This window comes from Tachysurus vachellii, chromosome 14 (genome assembly GCF_030014155.1).
Source record: "Tachysurus vachellii isolate PV-2020 chromosome 14, HZAU_Pvac_v1, whole genome shotgun sequence".
Taxonomy (NCBI): domain Eukaryota; kingdom Metazoa; phylum Chordata; class Actinopteri; order Siluriformes; family Bagridae; genus Tachysurus; species Tachysurus vachellii.
The window spans coordinates 22,748,807-22,772,317 of NC_083473.1; the positions used below are offsets into that span (position 1 = coordinate 22,748,807).

General features: G+C 41.6%; 1 protein-coding gene across 2 annotated transcripts in view; it reads left to right on the plus strand.

Annotated features, from left to right (window-relative positions):
• Positions 1-1,920: 1,920 nt before the first annotated feature.
• Positions 1,921-23,511, plus strand: part of pnpla8 (patatin-like phospholipase domain containing 8) — a 25,859-nt gene continuing 4,268 nt past the window's right edge. Inside the window, exons 1-9 of one of the 2 annotated variants that reach the window (XM_060887115.1) lie at positions 1,921-2,025; positions 3,683-3,907; positions 4,398-5,570; positions 8,690-8,839; positions 10,304-10,455; positions 10,600-10,694; positions 11,693-11,864; positions 12,172-12,229; positions 12,896-13,090. In XM_060887115.1, the coding sequence (XP_060743098.1) occupies positions 4,455-5,570; positions 8,690-8,839; positions 10,304-10,455; positions 10,600-10,694; positions 11,693-11,864; positions 12,172-12,229; positions 12,896-13,090 (1,938 nt within the window). In that variant the 5' untranslated portion in view covers positions 1,921-2,025; positions 3,683-3,907; positions 4,398-4,454. The remainder of the gene's footprint in view (positions 2,026-3,682; positions 3,908-4,397; positions 5,571-8,689; positions 8,840-10,303; positions 10,456-10,599; positions 10,695-11,692; positions 11,865-12,171; positions 12,230-12,895; positions 13,091-23,511) is intronic. The other variant, XM_060887116.1, reaches the window with a different exon arrangement.

Sequence of the window (23,511 nt, forward strand, 5' to 3'; positions counted from 1 at the left end):
CAGTGAAGTAAAGAAGTTAATTCTTTACTTCACATATCCCAGCTTTGGAAGGGGCAGAGGCTCAGAGTGCAGGTTCAGACATGATACAGCACCACTAGAGCAGTGAGGGTTAAGGGCCTTGCTCACAGTGGCAGCTTAGCAGTTCTGGGCGTTAAACTCCAACCTTCTGATCAACAACCCATGTCATAGTGATAACAGCTTTGATGAAAAGTCATGCAGATACAGGTTAAGAGCTTCAGTTAATGTTCACATCAAAAAATAAAAATTATAATCTTTGTGTTTTTAATTGTAGCATGGATGGTTTGAATATTTTAGAAACGGCCGTTTTTGAGGGATTTCCACATGCAATTGTTTCTAGAGTTTAAACTGAATTTTTTTTACTGAAACTGTTAAGAATATTGATACACAGAACTGTTCCTAATAAAGTAAACAGTGAGTGAGTGTATATGATTGAGTGTGTGTGTGCGTGTGTGTGTGTGTATGTGTGTCAGGACGGTAAAGCTGTAAAATGGGCCCTAAGGGTCTACAGGAACAGGACTGAGTCACTGAGGACTGAAATGGAGCTCAGTATTCACCAGGGTTTGCTAATCAGACCTCAATGACCTCTATCGTCTGTGCACACTAATGACCTCACATGTAATTTCCACTGAGATAGGGACCTTATGAGGGGACCACAAAGCTGCTGGGGAAAAACCAGTTCTGTGTATAAAACAAATATTTAACTGTTGAGTAGTCTGCAACGAGACAGTGTTAATTTAACCTGGAAATGAAATTTGTTTCTGACTGGCTTTTAAAGAAACAGTTGATCTTGCAGCATTGTCTTGAGCTGCATCTCAAAAAAACAAACAAAATATCTTCTAATAATATAGAAATATATTCTAAAATATCTAGAACCATCTAGAATATCCAGAAAACTGATGCATAATATAGACCTGTCAGGTTTGTAAGCTACACAATTGATTTAGATTGCGCACATATATTTTTGAAACCATCCTTATTTTCTTCACACTCACTTTCTACAATCTTATATATATAGATATATATACACAGTATATAAAACAACTTCAGTCTGGAAAGGTCTGAAAGCCATCAACTACACCAACAACAAGACACCGTCCCCCAGCACTATGGCGAATCATCAACTTGCTGAAGACCTGATTGAGTTTTATTGAAGATTCAAACAATCCAGAGTTAATAAAGGGCTCAGAAAATCACTCTGGATCCCTGACATCCAAGTCATCCACTTTACGAACGTTTAGCATCTGGCCGGCGCTACAGAGCCTCAAATACCAGCACAACCAGGCACAAGAACAGTTTCTTCCCCCAGGCAATCTACCTCATGAACCAATACGCTATAACAATGTGAGATAATCTTATATTTATTTGTTACCACCTCCGTCCTAGTACATCTCTGCATCGCATTATATTCCATTCTGTTCTATTCTCTCATCTATAGCACAACTGTACATACAATCTTTTTATTTTTTTTAATGTATTTATTTTTTCAGGGTTTTTTTTTTGTTTATTTGTATTTACATATGTGTATTTTTATTTGTTAATTCATTCATTCTTCTCATCCTATTTATATTGACTGTGTGTTGTTGTCCTCTCTGTGTACTGAAAGCATCCTTGGCAATAAAGATCCTTCTGATTCTGATTCTGATATAAGATAAAGTTCCCCTATATAAGTAAGCATCTAAATAGAGAGACATACCCAATACAGAGAGAGAGAGAGAGAGAGAGAGAGAGAGAGAGAGAGAGTTTATATATACTGTACTATACTCTCAGTTCCCTGTAGAATGGCATGTATATGGGTATATTCACTGTAGCCAATCAGCGTTCGTTTCTTTAGTCAGGCGTCGCTATGAGCCAATCACAAGCGAGATAAATCACATGATCATTGTTTTTTTTCTTCTCTGCCCTAGATGTTATTTACCTCAGAGAAACTGTCAGCTCGAAAAGCCTCGATAGGCCAAAAGTTCGCGTTTTAATGCTTTTTCTTTCTAAACCCAGTAACTTCCACAGGTACGTGTCCACAATTTGTTCCCTGATTAAATTATTTGTAGTTATTCGCGATTAATATAAATGTTTAAAGAGCGGCTAGTGTCTTGTTGTGTTTAGCTTAGCATCGTTGTTGTCAGAGTTAGCTAGTTAAAATCTAGCCCTGTTGCTTACTTAGTTAAATCAACTCAAATATTATATTACTTTGTAGATAATAAACACCTGGATTAACAATGTTATTAGCTTAAGTTAAGAGTCAGAGTCGATGGGTTATTAACTGCGCCGAGTGTATGCTAACTAGTCCTAGTTAGTCCTTTTACTAGCTTTAAATCAGACAGTTGTTTAACTAGTAGTGTCAGTTGTTTAACTAGTAGTGTCAGTTGTTTAACTAGTAGTGTCAGTTGTTTAACTAGTAGTGTCAGTTGTTTATCAGGGACGTATGTGAGGATCCAAGTGCTCCAAGTGTAAGCAAACTAGCCCTAGTTAGTCTTTTTACTAGCTTTAAATCAGACACATAACTCAGTAGTGTCAGTTGTTTGACTAGTAGTGTCAGTTGTTTAACTAGTAGTGTCAGTTGTTTAACTAGGAGTGTCAGTTGTTTATCAGGGACTTATGTGAGGATTCAAGTGCTCCACGTGTAAGCAAACTAGCCCTAGTTAGTCTTTTTACTATCTTTAAATCAGACACATAACTTATTAGTGTCAGTTGTTTAACTAGTAGTGTCAGTTGTTTAACTAGGAGTGTCAGTTGTTTATCAGGGACTTATGTGAGGATTCAAGTGCTCCAAGTGTAAGCAAACTAGTCCTAGTTAGTCTTTTTACTATCTTTAAATCAGACACATAACTTATTAGTGTCAGTTGTTTAACTAGTAGTGTCAGTTGTTTAACTAGTAGTGTCAGTTGTTTAACTAGTAGTGTCAGTTGTTTAACTAGGAGTGTCAGTTGTTTATCAGGGACTTATGTGAGGATTCAAGTGCTCCAAGTGTAAGCAAACTAGCCCTAGTTAGTCTTTTTACTAGCTTTAAATCAGACACATAACTCAGTAGTGTCAGTTGTTTAACTAGTAGTGTCAGTTGTTTAACTAGTAGTGTCAGTTGTTTAACTAGTAGTGCCAGTTGTTTAACTACTAGTTTCAGTTGTAGTGTAACTAGTAGTGTCAGTTGTTTATCAGGGACCTATGTGAGGATCCAAGTGCTCCAAGTGTAAGCAAACTAGTCCTAGTTAGTCCTTTTACTAGCTCTAAATCAGACACATAACTCAGTAGTGTCAGTTGTTTAACTAGTAGTGTCAGTTGTTTATCAGGGACTTATGTGAGGATCCAAGTGCTCCAAGTGTAAGCAAACTAGTCCTAGTTAGTCCTTTTACTAGCTTTAAATCAGACACATAACTCAGTAGTGTCAGTTGTTTATCAGGGACTTATGTGAGGATCCAGGTGCTCCAAGTGTAAGCTAACTAGTCCGAATTAGTCCTTTTACTAGCTTTAAATCAGACACATAACTCAGCAGTGTCCGTTATATAACTAGTTTAGTCAATAAGGGAAAAGTCCTCACTGAAACACATGTTCATGCTGAATTATTTGAGATTTAGTATTAGTTAATTATTAGTACTGTATTTTTGTTATTGATTTGTAAAGTTCACATGTTTCATTCATTCATTCATTTATTTGATTCTGGTGGACCCAGAGCCTATACTGGGAAAACTGGGAGTGAAGTGAGAAAACACCCTGGATGGGATGTCGATCTATCGAAGGGCAACGTGCACATAGACATTAACACCAAGAGGCAATTTTATCATCGCCTCACTTAGGAAGAACCCGAGAACCCTGAAGAAACCCCCACGGACACAGAGAGAATATTTAAACCTTAACAGTGACCCGAGGACAGAATCGAACCCGAGAGACTAGATCTGTAAGTACTTGTGCGTTCAGAGTAGCATTTACTAGAAGAAAATGAATCAAGATGTTCAACTTTAAGAAATAATACTTTAGTCTAATAATCATCATCAAGAATTTCTTTTCTCTCTGATCATTTTATAGTGAGGTTCATGAAAACGTCGTTAGAACAGATGTAATATTAGCACGAAGTTTTGGACGTTTATTTATTTAATCAGAATGAACAGATGAGGAGGAGAGAGAGCTGGACAGGACTTAAGTCGAACCCGAATCACCTCGGCACCTTTTATCATTAACTCCAGAAACGAATTCGTTTGCAATAAAAAGACTAACGAGCAAGTCGTAAAGTCAAAGTATTAAATTTCTATGCTGACCAAAATGATAAAAGCACATGAAACATTCATAGTTTCTCATTTTAGTCTCATTCTAGAGACTTGTATCAATAAAAAAGGAAAGCATGCTGCATATTTATGTCTGTGTGATCTGTTTTTTTTTTTTCCTCACAGGCATTTCAACAACATAAAAATGTGTTACCTGATTGTTAACTTCACTGAAGTGAAGGCATGAATATTATATGGGTTTCGGAGTCATATTCGCTGTCTCTGAATAAGGCAATACATTTGTGGTACACACAAGGCCAGAGGTTCGTGACTCTCTCGGACTCACCGTTGTCTCATAATCTGTCTGGTCAGCTTTATTTCAAAAGGTCTCTGAGCTACCGAATCGGAGACATCCATCGTAACTGGAAGCGCATCCAGAAGTGCAGCATCCTGAGATTACGTCCCTGCCGAAATAATTCCCTCAATCACAAAGATTTGCTTTACACCAGTGCTTCCAATTTCAGTTCCACGGCCTGCCTTCGTTCCATCGACCAGAGCTATCGCATGTCACGCCTCAAGACCACGTTGGAATCCGTATCAAAAGCCGTGAGTGGGACGCAAGCAGAGTTTTTGTCCAGGATAGCACGGCTCAAACCCGGTGCCAGAGACAGCGGCGCCGGTGCTGAGACAACACCTATTCAAAATACATCTACGCCAGCACTTGTATCTCATCCACCATCATCGCCTGCAGCCGCAACATCAAGCACGAGCCTTCCTGAAACCTCCTCTGCCCCTGTCCCGTATGTCCAAACGGAAGTAAAATCTAAAAAATCTCAATCTCAGACCTCTAAAACAAATGGACCAGATACACCCACAGCATCTACATCAGCAACGCCGCCCACCAGCTTTACATCCTCCAGACCGAATACACATCTCTTTCATCCAAGTTCCTTCAGCGTCAGCTTAGATGAGACGTATAATTACCTGGCGCACCACATAAACTCTCATTTTAGCAGCTACGCTACGGATAAGGAAAAAAAGACGGAGGGAAACGATTGTTCGGATCGGTCGTCTAATTCCAGCCATCCAGCTGTCGATAACACTGAAGTATCTGCTCCTGTGTCAAACTCGGGTTCTGCCTTGTCACCCAAAAAAGGCCTGGGACATTATCTGACATACAAGCCTACCGTCCAGGCGTTTGTAGGGAACTACATCGCCCCCTTAGTTCCCAGGTTTATGACCGAATCAAATCGTGTGCTTCCAGAAACGGAGAAATCTGTTCCTCCTGAAATGGTCGAGGACAAAGAGAAGAAAGCAGCAGAGGAAAAGGCCAGGAGACTAATGCTTCAAAGAGAGAAGGTACGCTACCAATTTCACGTTAATAGTTAATAACGAAGTAATCCAACACCACAAGACATGATGTTATAGCACCCTGAAGTTGATTATATTCCAATAAGAGCTATGGTATAGACCTAAGATTTAAAGTTCAAGGATGACGCGTCATACATTGTTCAAATTTGTTTCTAATTTACAATTAATGTTGTCGACGTGGTTTAATGTCCTCAAAACCAGTTGGTTGCTCGTTTCCGTTCCTGTTCTGAATTTTACAGCAGTTGTAACCAGTCATTCTCTCACTAGCGTTTTCTATTTCCGAGAAATCAAGAAATCAGTAGGCGTATTTACTCGACGTCGCCGTAGTAACGGTGTTTATCAGTGTTTTTCTTGAAACATTCTGGAGAGAGAATGTTTGTGTCTAAACATCACGAGTGTATACAAGTCACATCATTTGAGACGAAGGAGAAACAGTGTGCGCTCTTTGCTATCGTGGCCGTCTGACTGCTGCGAAAGAGCAAGTTCGATTGTCCAGGAAACGGCTCGGACTCGCGGACAGCATGGTCTTTTTTGTCGTCACATACATGGTCGAAATGGTTAATAATTAAACGATGATAATAATATTAATAATAATACATTTCATTTATAGACTTTCAAGTCACTCAGGGTCACCACACAAATTCAAACAAGTAATAAATGATAAAATAACTGTAAACAGCAAGAAAAGAAAACAATTATTATTAAACTAACATTAAACAGTTCAGGAGATTTAAATGCAGCTTAAGATCAGAATTCCAGAGACGAGGACCGGTGCGACTAAATGATCTAGAGCCCATGGTGGTTAAACATGCAGGAGGTGTAACGAGGAAGAGCGTAGAGTACGGGAGGGAGCGTAGAACTGTGTAAGATCGGAGAGGTCTGGTAAAGCACTGGCTGTAAAAGTGTGGAGAAGTATCTTAAAATCAATGCAGTGTTTAATAGGGAGCCAGTGGAGGTGTTGAAGGGAGGGGGTAATGTGATGCATGATGGGACGATGGGTTATGATAACTGAATATGTTGAAGTTTGTGACTGAGGTATTCCAGGCTATTCATTCATTCATCTTCTACCGCTTATCCGAACTACCTCGGGTCACGGGGAGCCTGTGCCTATCTCAGGCGTCATCGGGCATCAAGGCAGGATACACCCTGGACGGAGTGCCAACCCATCACAGGGCACACACACACACACACACTCTCATTCACTCACGCAATCACACACTACGGACAATTTTCCAGAGATGCCAATCAACCTACCATGCATGTCTTTGGACCGGGGGAGGAAACCGGAGTACCCGGAGGAAACCCCTGAGGCACGGGGAGAACATGCAAACTACACACACAAGGCGGAGGCGGGAATCGAACCCCCAACCCTGGAGGTGTGAGGCGAACGTGCTAACCACTAAGGTTTTCCAGGCTATAAAATGCATTATTTTATTTATTTATTTTTTAAACTAAATACATGTGTGTCTGTATGTAGCCAGAGACGTAAAGTTTACTTCCATCTTTTCCAACTGTTTTGTACAGGAGACGGTCCACATACGCTGTACTGTCTTCACTCCAATTATCTTTTTTTTTCCGCTGGACACGACCACATCTAGTCGCCAGTGGTCTCTGTCGTACATGCAGCCAAAAATAAACTATCTTTGGTCGCATTGTTGCTGCGATACTCTGTGATACTCTCTGGCAGCTTAAATAAAGGAATACACACACCTAGACTATATAATATCTTCTTAGAAGCAGAAAATACGTCGGCGTATTTTGTGTTGGAGTTAAAAAGCTTTGTCTTTTTTCTTTGTTTAAACCTTTCTTTAGTACGTCATACACTATTAAAATTCTCCATGGAATGTCATAGGAGTGTTTATCTATAAATAGACAAGGCTATTAATGACAAACAGAGTCAGGGCTATTAATGATCTCTGTTTTTTTTTTGTGACCTCTATAAATCTTAGTGTGCAATATGGATTTGTTCTTAAGCAGTACAGCGATGTAAAGTAGAGAGATAAGAGCTCATAACAACATGAAGCTTTTCATTACAGCGCTCAGTATAGACTTAGGGATGTGTGTCTATCAGCACAGAGCCTCAGGTCACACAGCATGTCACATGTGGGAAGGAAGGAGTGAAGGAAAGAAAGAAGGGAGGAAGGAAGGAAAGAAGGGGGAAAGGAAAAACAGAAGGAATAATTGAAGGATAGAAAGAAGGAAGGCATGAAGGGAAGAAAGAAGAAAGGAAGGAGGGGAGGATAGAAAAATTTAAAGGAGTCAATGTAAAAAGAAAGAAGGAGGGAGTAAAGGGAAGGAAAGAAAGAAAGAAAGAGGGAAGGAAGAAAGGAAAGATGAAAGGAGTGAAGGAAAGAAAGAAGGAGGGAAGGACTAAAGGGAAGGAAAGAAAGAAAGAGGGAAGGAAAGAAAGAAAGAAAGAGGGAGGGAAGAAAGGAAAGATGAAAGGAGTGAAGGAAAGAAAGAAGGAGGGAAGGACTAAAGGGAAGGAAAGAAAGAAAGAGGGAAGGAAGAAAGGAAAGATGAAAGGAGTGAAGGAAAGAAAGAAGGAGGGAAGGACTAAAGGGAAGGAAAGAAAGAAAGAGGGAAGGAAGAAAGGAAAGATGAAAGGATTGAAGGAAAGAAAGAAGGAAGGAGTAAAGGGAAGGAAAGAAAGAAAGAAAGAGGGAGGGAAGAAAGGAAAGATGAAAGGAGTGAAGGAAAGAAAGAAGGAGGGAAGGACTAAAGGGAAGGAAAGAAAGAAAGAGGGAAGGAAGAAAGGAAAGATGAAAGGAGTGAAGGAAAGAAAGAAGGAGGGAAGGAAAGAAAGAAAGAGGGAAGGAAGAAAGGAGTGAAGGAAAGAAAGAAGGAGGGAAGGACTAAAGGGAAGGAAAGAAAGAAAGAGGGAAGGAAGAAAGGAAAGATGAAAGGAGTGAAGGAAAGAAAGAAGGAGGTAAGGAAAGTGGGCAGGAAAGAAAGAAAGCAAGAAGGACAGAATAGAATATATGTTAATAGTAAGATTCACCACATCTCTCTCTCTCTCTCTCTCTCTCTCTCTCTCTCTCTCTCTCTCTCTCTCTCTCTCTCTCTCTCTCTCTCTCTCTCTCTCTCTTTCTCTCTCTCACACACAGATCATTGCCCGAGTGAGTGTGGATAATCGAACACGAGCTCTGGTCCAGGCCCTGCGCAGAGCATCAGATGTGAGGCTTTACATCAGCAGGGTGGAGGAACTGAGCTACCATCTGCTGGAGTTCCCTGAGACAAGGGTGGTGGCTGTCAAGGTAAAGTATTTAAAAAAAAAAAAAATAAATAAACCAAGACGTTCATTTAGTTCCTCTCTCTCATCTCCATAAAAGGTACAGCTCAAGGTAATGGTAAAGGAATGGCTCAGGCAGATGTGGACCTTATGAACTGTAAAGGTTACGTAGCATTAAAAGAAGATGAAATGAAACGCAGAATGATCTTGTATTCATTAGAGGTCTATACATGTGTGTATAACTTTAACTACATCAACTGGCCTGCTTTCTGCTAGATATTTACTTACAATAATATTAGCTAAACAAAAACATAGCCTTGATTATTGTATCTAGCTCGTTATCGTCCTGTATGTTTTAAACAAATTTAAAAATGCTTTGCTAGGATAGGATTTAAATAAAAATGTACTTTAAGTAAAAAGGCATTTGGCAACCTGACTCCCTTATCCAGAGCGACTTACATCTGTATCTCATTTTATACAACTGAGCATCCATAAGGTTAAGGGCCTTGCTCAGGGGCCCAGCAACGGCAGCTTGGTGGTCCAACACCTTATTCGCTAGGTTACAACATCCCCACAGTAGCTATATCCTGTACCGGCTCAAATATTGGACTAATGACTGAGATACTAGATGTGTTTACAAAGTCATTACTGTGCAAAACAACCTTCCAGTGCTGTATTTTGTATAAAGCCTCACTGTATCCTAAACTATATCCTATTGGTTGCTTTATGTATTTATGTGTTTTGTCAAAAGATCACATCGGTCCATCAGCAGAGTGGAACGAACGCTAGTCCTTGTGAATGTGGATGTCCAAGAAGTTGCATTGTAGTTTAAAAGTAAAAAGTTTGTACATTGTTTAGCACGTTCGCCTCACACCTCCAGGGTTGGGGGTTCGAGTTTGCATGTTCTCCCCGTGCCTCGGTTTCCTCCGGGTACTCCGGTTTCCTCCCCCGGGCCAAAGATATGCATGGTAGGTTGATTGGCATCTCTGGAAAAATTGTCCGTAGTGTGTGATTGCGTGAGTGAATGAGTGTGTGTGTGTGTGTGTGTGTGTGCCCTGCGATGGGTTGGCACTCCGTCCAGGGTGTATCCTGCCTTTATGCCCGATGAAGCCTGAGATAGGCACAGGCTCCCCGTGACCCGAGGTAGTTCAGATAAGCGGTAGAAAATGAGTGAGTGAGTAGAATTAAGGGATGGAGAATTAAGGGATTACTCTAAACCTAACAAGAAACCATGCTCTATGGTGAAAAGTGTGTTTGGTTGGTTCTGGTGCAGATTGTCCTGTATCTCTTCCTGAATGGATGGAGGTTGAACAGTTTGTGACTGGGGTGAAAGGAGTCCTTGGTGATAGTAGTGTGGTGCAGGGACGAGATGTCTGGTCATTCTATTATCCATCTGTTTTGGCACAAATGATGTTCCTTCAAGTATGAAATTTGTATACATAGCCTCTAACGTGTGAGGTTTTTTTTTTACTGCCTTTGTTCTCACCAGGAGAAGGTGATTCCATGCTTGCTGCGCCTGAGGAAGGCTAACGATCTATCTCTAAAGGCGGCGGTCAGAGAGGCCCTCACTCTTGTAGGCTACGTCGACCCAGTGAAAGGCAGAGGGATTCGCATTCTGTCCATCGACGGTGGAGGCACGAGGTACGTATCCTAACGTCACCGGTTAACTCGCATCTCCATTCAAATAAATTCGGCATTACAAATTACAGCAAATTACAGCAGCCAGATCTGAGCCCTGCATTTTTACAGTTCGGTTTATGTGTCTGTGTGTGGCTTTACTTTCAGAGGACTGGTGGCCCTTCAGTGTTTACAGAAGCTGGAAGAGATGTCGGGAAAACCGATTTACCAGCTGTTTGATTACATTTGTGGTGTGAGCACAGGTCTGTGTACGAGTTTGAAAATGTCCCTGTGAATAATAAAGCGTTAGGTTTAATATTCGAGCGCATTGTACTCACGACAGAAAGAGACTCCGCCTTCAGGAAAAGTATCCTGATGGGTAGCAGTTTCATAAGCTTTATTTTTGTCATTTTTATCACGTTTGAGAGATTTCTTGCAGTTCATCCTATGAACACCAGGGGGAGCTCTTAGCATTATTCAGGTCAAATTCAGCTTTCCCACATTATAACGTCTTTAATCTGTCAATAACCAGATCTCAAGTGTATTTAGTAGCGCATTCAGTATTTATTTTAATATTCTGTTCATCCTTTTTTTTTTTTTTTAAATCACGGTTGCTTCCAAATCCTGTATAATCTCCTGTGAAAGTGCAGGACAGAGACATATTAGGGATTTTCTGTGCACATTCAACCACGTTGGCAGAGCAGCGGTGCCATGATGTGTGTGTGTGTGTGTGTGTGGGGGGGGGGGGGGTGCTTAAGATGTACAAAGCCTTAATGCTGCACAATGTCTGCTTCTCATGAAAGCTACTCTGACAGGGGTGCTGGCATCGTGCCTCAGGGAAGCAGCTGGTCACATGACCGGTTTACTCGGATCAGAAAACAACCTGGTCTGTTTAAATTACTTAAAACCTACCGGATATAAGCAAGCAGCTTCATTCGATTTACAGCCTGGACACATTTCTCCATGTATTAAATGTTTTTACTATTTCAGAGTCCTGCTTTGTTCACAGAATAAACTGGCATAGAGGAAGTTTGACTTGGTTGATGAGCTGTTATTGTGCTTTTATATATTACAACTTAGAATAAAGACAAAACCAAGGACATAGACAAGAATTGTAACGTAATATATTCCCGATACGCTAGTTGCTCTCTAGATAACGGAAGATGAGGAATCACGGTTTTCGTCGAAGAGATTCATTTCAAAATTGTTCCATTTTCTATATCTGGTACGGATTTTGATGCCCGTGTGTGTTTCTATTTAGGTGCAATATTAGGCTTCATGCTGGGTGTATATCATTTTCCCCTGAGTGAGTGTGAGGTGATGTACAGAAAGCTGGGCTCCGATGTCTTCAGGCAGAACGTCATCGTGGGTACCGTGAAGATGGGCTGGAATCACGCCTTCTACGACAGCGAAGTCTGGGAGAAAGTTCTGAAGTGAGTGGTGTAGTGTAAAAAAAAAACAAAAAAAAACAAGAGACTAGGAGAGACATTGCAAAAATATTGATTTTTTTATTCTGCCACATTGATCCTACAGTGTTAATTTGGATATTTGGGGTCATTGTGTTTGTTTAAAGATTCCTGTACTAGCTTCCTACTTCTTAGCAAAATGTCAGTGTTCGATTTCCTCCCCGATTTTTATTATTTTTATTTTATTTTACATTTTGAACAAATTATTTTCATGCGACATGAAGGATGAGTGGACTGCTGTTTGTGTTAGTGATCATTTTTCATCGCCATACAGGGAAAGAATGGGCTCTGACCTTTTGGTTGAAACCTCAAGAAACCCTGACTGTCCAAAGGTTAGTACATAAAAACTAAATTATCAAAAATAATTTAAAATCATTTAAAGGTGCGGTGCACGTTGTTTGAGAAACGCTTCAGAAAACCGAGACAAACAAAACAAACGTGTAGCCAATGAGCAGAAAGGGGCGTGTCTTGTCAATATGAGGCGGAGAGAGCATTCAGTGCGCATGTCTGACATTAGCATAAAGGGGTGTGTCTTGTCAATATGAGGCGGAGAGAGTGTTCAGTGCGCATGTGTGACATTAGCAGAAAGCGATTGAAACACTGACATGGCGGATACCTGCCGTTACCTCTGCCTCGGGTTCTAGGTGTCGAACGTCGTCTTCGGCGTGAAACGGAGCTAAACCTTTCACGCTACAACACACAGTACTACAAAAACACATTTGTATTACCATAGTATTACTCATTGTGTTCATTTACTGATAAAAATATCCCCTCGGCCAGCCGCCCCAGCAGGTTCCGCCATAATAGCTGCCTGGGTTACGTATGTATGTGTGGACGGCGCTATCAAAACAGGGGTGACGCCCATTTTGGTTAGGGGCGTGTTTGTTTTGGTGATTTCAAATGTCAACATTGGCTTTTAAACATCGTGTACCGCACCTTTAACAATCCAGATTTGTTTAGACTAAATGATGTGACATAGCTGTGTCCTCTCTTAACAGGTGGCAGCAGTGAGCACTGTTGTAAATAAGGGCACGGCGTTAAAGGCGTACGTGTTCAGGAACTACAACCTGCCAGTAGGCGTGCGCTCCCACTACAGAGGCGGCTGCCAGCACAAGCTCTGGGAGGCTATACGAGCTTCTTCGGCTGCTCCTGGATACTTCCAGGAGTTTGCACTGGGCACAGATTTACACCAGGTATGATCTCATAGGTTTCCTAACCATAACCGTTGTAAACGTACAGTTAATAACTCTTTATGTTTTATACAATATAATATTTGTTGGTTCAGATATTAGGTTTCTGTATCAATCCTAGGCGAGTTTGACGTACAGAAACCTAATATCCAAAGCAACAAATCTCAATTCTGTCACTCTTCATTATTAAGGAAGCATCATCTGTGTCTTAGCTGTTAGACCCCACTAGTAAAATCTTACAGCATTTTAATCATCCTAGAAATAAATTGATCACATCAGTTAAACTTTATCACATTGCCCTGCCCATCCATTGTGCTCAGTCACTCACTGTACAATGCCAAGTCTTGTTAATTCACATACGGCTGCTTTGTTTTATCCAGTTTGGTCCAGTCCTGTTTTGGTCCAGTCCCGAATGCTTTAGCATCCGCTTGGTAAATTTATAGTTTGTGGATTATTAGGTGAATTAAAGTAAGTCATGATGTAAAATGGGGGGCACGTTGGCTTAGTGGTTAGCACGTTCGCCTCACACCTCCAGGGTGGGGGGTTCGATTCCCGCCTCCGCCTTGTGTGTGTGGAGTTTGCATGTTCTCCCAGTTCCTCGGGGGTTTCCTGGGTTGGGTTGGCACTCCGTCCAGGGTGTATCCTGCCTTGATGCCCGATGACGCCTGACATAGGCACAGGCTCCCCGTGACCCGAGGTAGTTCGGATAAGCGGTAGAAGATGAATGAATGAAATGAATAAAATGATGTCAAATGATTCAGTACACATAGATTTTTCCTGCCACCTTAATTTTTTTTCCAAGATTCCGTAGCCTATTTCCGGTCGTATTGACGTTCACACAGTCAGTCGTTGCAGGCTAGTGGAATTTTGGTGTTACAGAACCAAACATGTAAGAAAATAAATGACCAGTTTGACTTTGCAAAGCATCACTGGCAAAGCATATTGGCTTCACAATATACCCTCTTGAGACCCTCCTGAAATCCATACCAGTACTCACTCATCATATATGCTGAACATGGCTTGGCTTGTTTACTGTTTCAGCTTCTCTTTACTTACGTGCATCATTTGGTGCTGGTCATTATTGCAGTGTCAGCACCTGCAGGAAAGGGTTAAGATACGACTGCGGAAGGGAGATAAAGAGGAAGAGACTCACAGACACGACGTCCGTCACGAACGGCGGACCACTTAAGCACGCTACTATCACTACTTTTAGTCCATTAGGAGTTAAGACACTGACAGAGAAAAATGACCAGACAGAAAAGCTCCCTATGCTTGTTTTAAGACAGAATTTTAACCTCTTGAGACCCGAATGTCCTCATATGAGGACATAACATTTTCTCACACTTCATTGTGTGTATATATATATTTATTGTACCAACCTTATATGAGGACTGTTCGGTATAATTCTTTTGCCAAACTGCTTCCTTGAAAACACTGATTAAATTTATAGTTATCAGCTATGAATTAAGAGGAACAGTCAGTAGAAATTGTAATGTACACAACAGTAGCATACGGGTCTCAGGAGGTTAATGATGTTTGGCTTATCGCCGAACGTGTCCCCCAAGACCCCAAGACACAACCTGCGCTTTCATGTAGAGGCTCTGTTACTTCAACCTACTCAAAATTCTGGCGTCTTCCCTTGTAAATTTTATATATATATATATTATACACACACTCACCGGCCACTATATTAGGTACACCTGTCCAACTGCTTGTTAACGCAAATTTCTAATCAGCCAATCACATGGCAGCAACTCAATGCATTTAGGCATGTAGACATGGTCAAGACGATCTGCTGCAGTTCAAACCGAGCGTCAGAATGGGGAAGAAAGGTGATTTAAGTGACTCTGAACGTGACATGGTTGTTGGTGCCAGACGGGCTGGTCTGAGTATTTCAGAAACTGCTGATCTACTGGGATTTTCACGCACAACCATCTCTAGGGTTTACAGAGAATGGTCCGAAAAAGAGAAAATATCCAGTGAGGGCAGTTCTGTGGGCGCAAATGCCTTGTTGATGCCAGAGGTCAGAGGAGAATGGGTAGACTGGTTCGAGCTGATAGAAAGGCAACAGTAACTCAAATAACCACTCGTTACAACCGAGGTATGTAGAAGAGCATCTCTGAACACACGACACGTCGAACCTTGAGGCAGATGGGCTACAGGAGCAGAAGACCACACCGGTACTAGTAAGGTGTACCTAATAAAGTGGCCAGTGAGTGTGTATGTGTGTGTGTGTGTGTATGTGTGTGTATATATATATATATATATATATATATATATATATATATATATATATATATATATATATATATATATATATATATATATATATATATTTATATGTGTGTGTGTGTGTGTGTGTGTGTGTGTGTATACATATATATATATATATATATATATATATATATATATATATATATTTATATATATGTTAGGTGGAATACCATTCATACAGCATAATACTCACTACTCATTACTCTTGAGTACTTTTAAATGGGCTACTTTTTACTCGTAGTATTTAGGACGGGTGCGTTTACTCTACTCTCACTACAGTTTTTGGGAAGTAGTAGTACTTTTACTTGAGTATGATTTTTCAGTACTCTTTTCACCACTGATATATGAGGTGGGGGTAAGTCACACACGTGCAAGTCACAAGTAAGTCTCAAGTCCAAGTCAAGTCAAGTCTCTTTTTTAATATTTGTCAAGCGAGTCTCAAGTCTCAAATTCGCAACTTAAGTCTGACTTGAGTCAAGTCACATGACTCGAGTCCCCCATTTCTGGTATATATCTTTTTAGATTTTATATTCATCATCAGATTTTTTCCTGCCCTGGCTGCTCTCGAAGGAAATGGTCAGAGAGCAGGTGTAACAGCCGAACACAGTGTGTCTAATTGGAACATGTGGGACTTATGAGGAGGAATGAAAGAGAATCGCTGATGGGTCCCTGTAGAGCGAGGGTTTCCTCTGTATACGATACACACACATGCACTCATCCTGCACATATACACACACACACACTGACATCCAGAAAGTGGAACATGTTGCTTTTTTTTTTTTTTTTTTTTTTCTTTCTTTTCTTCCATGTACCTGAAATGTATTAAACTCATCCATGCTGAGTTTGAGCCACACGGCAAACCAAGATTTATTAAAGTACGATTTAACGCAAGAAATAATTTTGGTCAAGGTTTCCATTGTAGATAATCCTGAATATTCGGACCCATTATTTATTCAGAGCTGCATTAAACATGCATAATGAGGATTTGATATTAAAACACTGTGCACACCGATACTCAGCTCTATGTAGCTTTCGCTGCAGAATTGCATGTTGTCCAGAAGCTGAGAGTTGTTGACCGATATGGGGCAGGGAATAAAAAAAAAAAAAAAAACAACAACAATGAAATGGTTGGTTTAATAAACAAAACCATTGATGTTATTTGTATTTATTATTTTTATTTCATTTGAATGTAAATCACATATTACTACATAATAATTATAAATATACCAAACCGCACGTTTTAAATGCCACCATCCCATAATTCCAACAGTTCTTTATGTGTCAGTATTGAGCGAACTATTATTCCAATGCTGGCCTTCTTCTGAAGTAAACCTGAAGTTTAGCTCCGAGGCGCAGACGCTGTCGGACTCGCTGTTCTCGGTTTAAAAAAGCATCTGCTGTGTTTCATATCGATTCTTCTTTTTCTCGACCGACGCCCACAGAGCGGTCTGCTTCCTTCCAGTCACGTCACAATAAGACATTTATCTTGCCGTTACTTCCCGTGTCCTGAGACAGAGACCGTGAGAGAGAGAGAGAGACCCAGAGAGAGAGAGAGACACAGAGAGAGAGACCCAGAGAGAGAGAGAGAGAGACACCCAGAGAGAGAGAGAGAGAGAGAGAGAGAGAGACCCAGAGAGAGAGAGAAAGAGACCCAGAGAGAGAGAGAGAGAGAGACCCAGAGAGAGAGAGGGAGAGAGACCCAGAGAGAGAGAGGGAGAGAGACCCAGAGAGAGAGAGGGAGAGAGACCCAGAGAGAGAGAGGGAGAGAGACCCAGAGAGAGGGAGAGAGACCCAGAGAGAGAGAGAGAGACCCAGAGAGAGAGAGAAAGAGAGAGACAGACAAAGAGAGAGAGACCCAGAGAGGGAGAGACCCAGAGAGAGAGAGAGAGAGAGAGAGAGAAACAGACAAAGAGAGAGAGACCCAGAGAGAGAGAGAGAGACCCAGAGAGAGAGAGAGACCCAGAGAGAGAGAGAGACCCAGAGAGAGAGAGAGACCCAGAGAGAGACCCAGAGAGAGAGAGAGAGAGAGAGACCCAGAGAGAGAGAGAGAGAGAGAGAGACCCAGAGAGAGAGAGAGAGAGAGAGACCCAGAGAGAGAGAGAGAGAGACCCAGAGAGAGAGAGAGAGAGACCCAGAGAGAGAGACCCAGAGAGAGAGAGAGACCCGGAGACAGAGAGAGAGGGAGACAGAGAAAGAGAGGGAGACAGAGAAAGAGAGGGAGACAGAGAGAGACCCAGAGAGAGAGAGAGAGAGACCCAGAGAGAGAGAGAGAGAGAGAGAGACCCAGAGAGAGAGAGAGAGAGACCCAGAGAGAGAGAGAGAGACCCAGACAGAGAGAGACCAAGGGAGACCCAGAGAGAGAGAGAGAGAGAGAGAGAGAGAGAGAGACATGACAGTGATGGAACAACGGTTTATCAGGATCAGACTTTTCTCACAAACGTTCCACAACATTAACCATTGTAATTTTTTGTTGTGGTCTAAGTGGAATAAAACACTTCAGACCATGTGGTGATATGGAAATATCATGCTTTCCTGTAGTGAACTTCATGGTTGTACCGGCACTCTGCTTGGCGTCTCACCGTATCACACCACCCCAGCGTGTATTATTATTATTATTATTATTATTATTATTATTATTATTATTATTATTATTATTATTATTATTGTTATTATTCTTACCGCACAGCCTGTTGTGTGTTATTCCTTACACAATAAAGTGTCTGAAATTCACAACGTAATTGAGTTAACACTGTTACCACTGAACCCACTTCCTTGTAAACTGTCCTAGAAATGAAAGAATGAAAGACTCATCACCTTTTCAGCAGACTGCCATTGGCAAGCTGTCATCTACCCCAACAATTCTGCATCATTTACATATGCAAGCTTTACACCATGGCAGACCCAGAGGCAGGAAGTCGGTTCTGAATGCCCAAGCATGGCATCTTTTCAGCGGTTGCCACGGACTCTGCCAACGCGGCATCCAGGCACGAAGGCTGTTAGCTTGTTTGTGAGCAGCCGAAAGACGTCCAAGACAGAATTTAGAGTGCAGAAGAGCCACAGAGATGTGGAAATCGAGTCTAATATCGGGTTTCAAAACCTGAAACTTCTAGACTAAAAGAAAAAGGAGACAGAAGGAATGGAAAAGTTAAACCGAGTTATTATCTGCTTAGCTGTTAAAGCGTGCGCATCATGTGATTGCAGAACTGGCACCGGTTCTTCCGTTAGATACTCATTGAACATTGAATGCTGGAAGGCTCGTGGCTGCCATGTTATTGTTTACTAGGCTAAAACACACCCACGGCGCAGCTCGATCGCTGTGGTACGAGGCCCGTAGGGACCTAGACGTGTTTGTTGATTATATTGACTGCCCAAGGGCATAGTGAAAACGTATATATAACCCAGCTGGTTCCTTTTCACACACAAAATGATTCATTCAAGCCATATATATGCATATGTACATATATATATATTTTATGTTGCGTATATTCTCGTTCTTGATGTTTTTACTTTCCGTGATTACGAAACGTTTATTATGCACGAATCTCAAAGGAAAATCTGCCTCGCGTTTTATTTTTGTAGAGTTAATCGGTTCTGTGCAATTTGATGCGTGAAACGAATCTTTCCTTTAACCCGAATACATTTTATATCGTCATAAATTCCCCGTCAGCGTCACTCATTTGCGATCGATTCCAAAAGACCAGAGGTTTTTAATCAAGCTTTGCATGTTTGTCTTCCACGGTGGAGCTTCATTTCTTTGTGTGGTCTTAGCCTGAGGACGAGGTCTTGCCTAGACCAGATGGGACCTTCTCGTCTCACGATTTTTGACGACAACTTGAACCTCATTGTTCAAATGTCCACCTCCTCAAGTCAAAGGTCACGACGGAGAACTAGTCAGAGTAATTGCATAATGTCGCGTGAAATGACCTTTGGCTCCATTGCAATCAAGGGAGAGTCACGGCTGTCCATCATGCCAAAGCATTAGTGCTTTATTTGCTAGCGGTGTGGACGGTGGACGGCGATAATGTTGACCCTTCGCTTAATTTTCGAACGTATTTGTGTCATTCCTCATTACTGAACCATTCTAGAGTACACTACAGGAGCATAGGGACGAAGATGAACTTTATAACCCATTGGTAATGGATGTATCGATAGTGTTTACTAGTGTTTACTAGTAAGGAATCCTAAGAATGTTAGATAACTGGATATAAAGGATCATTTCTATTGTAATAGCCCTGAGGTTTAAAGAGGTCTCTTTCTTTAGCTTGATGAAATGACCATAAAAGCTTTTTGGCTCGTATATACAAATAGGATCGATTTTGTTCATCCTACTACATATAAATATATTCATTAGTTATATTTGATTTAGTAACCTCTGTTCAGTCAAGATTTACTGTATGACCGATGACTCGATTCTACAATCCAAATCATATCTTTTTAGTTTTTTTTTTTTTTTTTTCTTCCATTTATTAAATTGTTACATTCCCAGTTGTGTAAAAAAAAAAAAAAAAAAAAAAAAAGTACAATTAACGATTACAATTTATACGTAAAAAATGTCCAGCGATAGGTTTTCCTTTTCAACCAGATATTCATTCATTCATTCATTTTCTACCGCTTATCCGAACTACCTCGGGTCACGGGGAGCCTGTGCCTATCTCAGGCGTCATCGGGCATCAAGGCAGGATACACCCTGGACGGAGTGCCAACCCATCGCAGGGGAGAACATGCAAACTCCACACACACAAGGTGGAGGCGGGAATCGAACCCCGACCCTGGAGGTGTGAGGCGAACGTGCTAACCACTAAGCCACCGTGCCCCCACCAGATATTTTAATAATTAAATAATTTAAATACGCATTTACTCTCTAATGCTTTCACTAATAAAAACAAATACTACCAAATTGCCCAAAATCCGCTAATAAGCTACCAGGGTAATAGTTAAAATCAAGCAGTAAATCAAATTTGGGTATGATTTTATGATGACATCACCTTCTTTTAGGCTTTGATTGACATGTGGGACGTTACAGAACATTTAGTTCTGTCCGATAATCCGATTGGTCGAGCAGCGTTCCAACGATTTTCACTATACAGTAACAGACTATGCTGTCTGTTTTACTCGCACAATTCAAACCATTGTGTTTCAACATACTTTTGTAATCAAATTATTATTCCATCATCGACTGGATTGCGTATGTTGTGTAGTGACTTTGCACCATAAGAGAATACGTAAGTAACCTAAACTTTGTCTCTGCGTCATTTAAGAAAGAGTAAAATCAGTCGTCCGGTACCTGAAAGTTAAACCCAACCTTTCCCCTGCCGCATGCTGGCTGTTTGGCCGACAGCCTCTGCTTTTTTCTTTTTCGCGCTGTGATTTAGTCCAGCTTTCAATCCACTCGGACTTAAATATACCTCCATTAAAGATGAGAACACGGCGTCGATCCAGATATGGATCTCTAAAGGCATAAAAGCTTCCTAGGAAACTAGAAGCTCTAATGTTCATTGCCAGCAAGTGTGACAACCTTGTTTATCTCTCACTGTGTTTGTCTCTCTGTCTCTGTTTCTCATCATCACCTTCTTTGCTCTGTTCTCTCACTAAGAACGCATGGATCAATTTGTAGTCCAATTTTCTTCTGTCTTGGGCTTGCATTTGTGAATTTCTTGCAGTGCTTTTGTAAATTAACTATTGATCCATCCAGAGGTGTAACTCACCTTACAGGCATTAAACTTCTACAAAGAGGCTCGAACGTGCCAGACGGCTCGGACGAATATTAAAACGAGTGTTTCTGACAAAGTGATTACTGTGCTGATGATGTGCTATTGCTCACAGCAGTAGCTTTATCTCTGTTTAATGATTTGGGAGTGATGAGGAAATGCCTTTTTACTCCAATTGCTTGTTTGCTAATTATGTCTGTAGCAAACCTTGCACATGCCTACATCAGTACAGTTGTATTTGGGATAAAAAGAAAAAAAAACCAATAATAGTAATCAAGCATTTATTGTCGTTTGACCGTATTTAAGTGAAGCAGTACGCAGTTAAAAGTGAAAGAACTTTGCGTCTGGGTCATGGGTGCTACATAAAACAGCACAGAACTAGAGCTAAAGTGTAAGAAGAAAAAAATAACCTACTGACTCTAAAGTGCAAGCTTGTGCAAACAGAGAGTTTGTGTGTGTGTCTGTGTGTGTGTGTGTCTGTGTCTGTGTGTGTGTGTGTGTCTGTGCGTGTGTGTGTGTCTGTGTGTGTGCGTGCGAGAGAGAGAGTGTGTGTGTGCGTGCGAGAGAGAGAGTGTGTGTGTGCGTGTGTGAGAGAGAGAGAGTGTGTGTGAGAGAGAGAGTGTGTGTAAGAGAGAGAGAGAGAGAGTGTGTGTAAGAGAGAGAGAGAGAGTGTGTGTAAGAGAGAGAGAGTGTGTGTAAGAGAGAGAGAGAGTGTGTGTAAGAGAGAGAGAGAGTGTGTGTAAGAGAGAGAGAGAGTGTGTGTAAGAGAGAGAGAGAGAGTGTGTGTAAGAGAGAGAGAGAGTGTGTGTAAGAGAGAGAGAGAGTGTGTGTAAGAGAGAGAGAGAGTGTGTGTAAGAGAGAGAGAGAGTGTGTGTAAGAGAGAGAGAGTGTGTGTGTAAGAGAGAGAGAGAGTGTGTGTAAGAGAGAGAGAGAGTGTGTGTAAGAGAGAGAGAGAGTGTGTGTAAGAGAGAGAGAGAGTGTGTGTAAGAGAGAGAGAGTGTGTGTAAGAGAGAGAGAGAGTGTGTGTAAGAGAGAGAGAGAGTGTGTGTAAGAGAGAGAGAGAGTGTGTGTAAGAGAGAGAGAGAGTGTGTGTAAGAGAGAGAGAGAGAGAGTGTGTGTAAGAGAGAGAAAGAGAGAGTGTGTGTGAGAGAGAGAAAGAGAGAGTGTGTGTGAGAGAGAGAAAGAGAGAGTGTGTGTGAGAGAGAGAGAGAGAGTGTGTGTGTGGGAGAGAGAGAGTGTGTGTGTGTGTGTGGGAGAGAGAGTGTGTGTGTGTGTGTGTGGGAGAGAGAGAGAGTGTGTGTGTGTGAGAGAGAGAGAAAGTGTGTGTGTGTGGGAGAGAGTGTGAGAGAGAGAGAGAGAGAGAGAGTGTGTGTGAGAGAGAGAGAAAGTGTGTGTGTGTGTGTGTGAGAGTGTGAGAGAGAGAGAGAGTATGTGTGTGTGTGCGTGCGTGAGAGAGAGAGTGTGTGTGGGAGAGAAAGTGTGTGTGTGTGGGAGAGAGTGTGAGAGAGAGAGAGAGAGAGAGAGTGTGTGTGAGAGAGAGAGAAAGTGTGTGTGTGTGTGTGTGAGAGTGTGAGAGAGAGAGAGAGTATGTGTGTGTGTGCGTGCGTGAGAGAGAGAGTGTGTGTGGGAGAGAGAGTGTGTGTGTGTGAGAGAGAGAGAGCGAGAGAGGTGTGTGTGTGTGTGTGTGTTCCCAAGGCAGGCTCCAGACCCGTCACATCATTGCCCCGTGCCCAGGATACATATAATGAATTAATAAACACTGTTAATAAAAAAACAGATCAAGTCTGTTGGTCTTTGCTTTGACTCGGCACTTTTGATTGATTGTCCTGTTCACAGCACCTTTGCTGTCAGACTGTTCTTTTGCCTTCTGACATCACTGAGGTTTCTCCAGGTTTTAGTGTTTAGCTCCAGACCCACATCAACCTCTTTACTTTGTCTGGAAAAACCTCATAGCACTGATACATTTTCCTAGTTCTTAGTGTGAAGGATGCTGTTGTCTTGTGTTCGCTCTTCATACTGAGTGCCAAACCCCCTTCCAGGGGAACATTGATCTTAGCTTGGCGAGTAAATTCATTATGCCCAGCCTGAGGTGGCAGGGGTAAAAGACTCCAGCGAGACTCCAGAGGCCCAAACTTCTCCTCTAAAACAGATGCCTCAAGAAAGCACTGAACCCAGGAGGACGTGCCTCTGACCTTCAGTCCACTAATGAGGGACCTCCTCTTGCCATTTTTGAAGCTGCCCCTAAACTCCTCGTTTTATGTTCTCCTTGCTGCCTTCGGGGATTCCACAAAAACATACTGGTGGATTTGCTACTTGGAGTTGGCAAGGAGTGAATTGTGTGTAAAACGTGTGCAAGTTGCCTTGAGAAGGATAGATGAATGTGAAGGAAGGAAGGAAGGAAGGAAGGAAGGAAGGAAACAAAGAAGGAAGTCAGGAAAGAAA